The 274-nt window shown below is 72.6% G+C and overlaps 1 protein-coding gene across 1 annotated transcript in view; it reads right to left on the minus strand.

Annotated features, from left to right (window-relative positions):
• The window catches only part of CCDC85A (coiled-coil domain containing 85A), a gene marked incomplete at its 5' end in the record, with an annotated part of 3,728 nt that extends 3,462 nt beyond the window's left edge, over positions 1 to 266 (minus strand). The window contains one exon of the mRNA XM_010168602.2: positions 117 to 266. Within this exon, the coding sequence (XP_010166904.2) occupies positions 117 to 266 (150 nt within the window). The remainder of the gene's footprint in view (positions 1 to 116) is intronic.
• Positions 267 to 274: the final 8 nt, after the last annotated feature.

Raw genomic sequence — 274 nt, forward strand, 5'->3', positions numbered from 1 at the left:
GGCCCCCCCCACCCCACCCCCCTGCCGAGACCGCTCCCGGCGGGACGGGCGGGGGACGAGGAGACACGGGGCAGAAACGGGGTCCCGGAGGGGTCCCACCCTGCCCTCCCCGCTACCTTCAGGCCGCGGATCTCGCCCAGGTGGAGCTGGAGGCGGCGGTTCACCTCGCGGATGAGGTTGCTGTGGTCCAGCATCGCGCTCATCTTCTCGGCCTCGGCGCGGCGGAGGCTGCGGATCAGCTCCTCCTTGCTCCACTTCAGCAGCTCCTCGTCCG

The sequence above is a fragment of the Antrostomus carolinensis genome, unplaced genomic scaffold (assembly GCF_000700745.2).
Source record: "Antrostomus carolinensis isolate BGI_N321 unplaced genomic scaffold, ASM70074v2 scaffold23775, whole genome shotgun sequence".
NCBI lineage: Eukaryota > Metazoa > Chordata > Aves > Caprimulgiformes > Caprimulgidae > Antrostomus > Antrostomus carolinensis.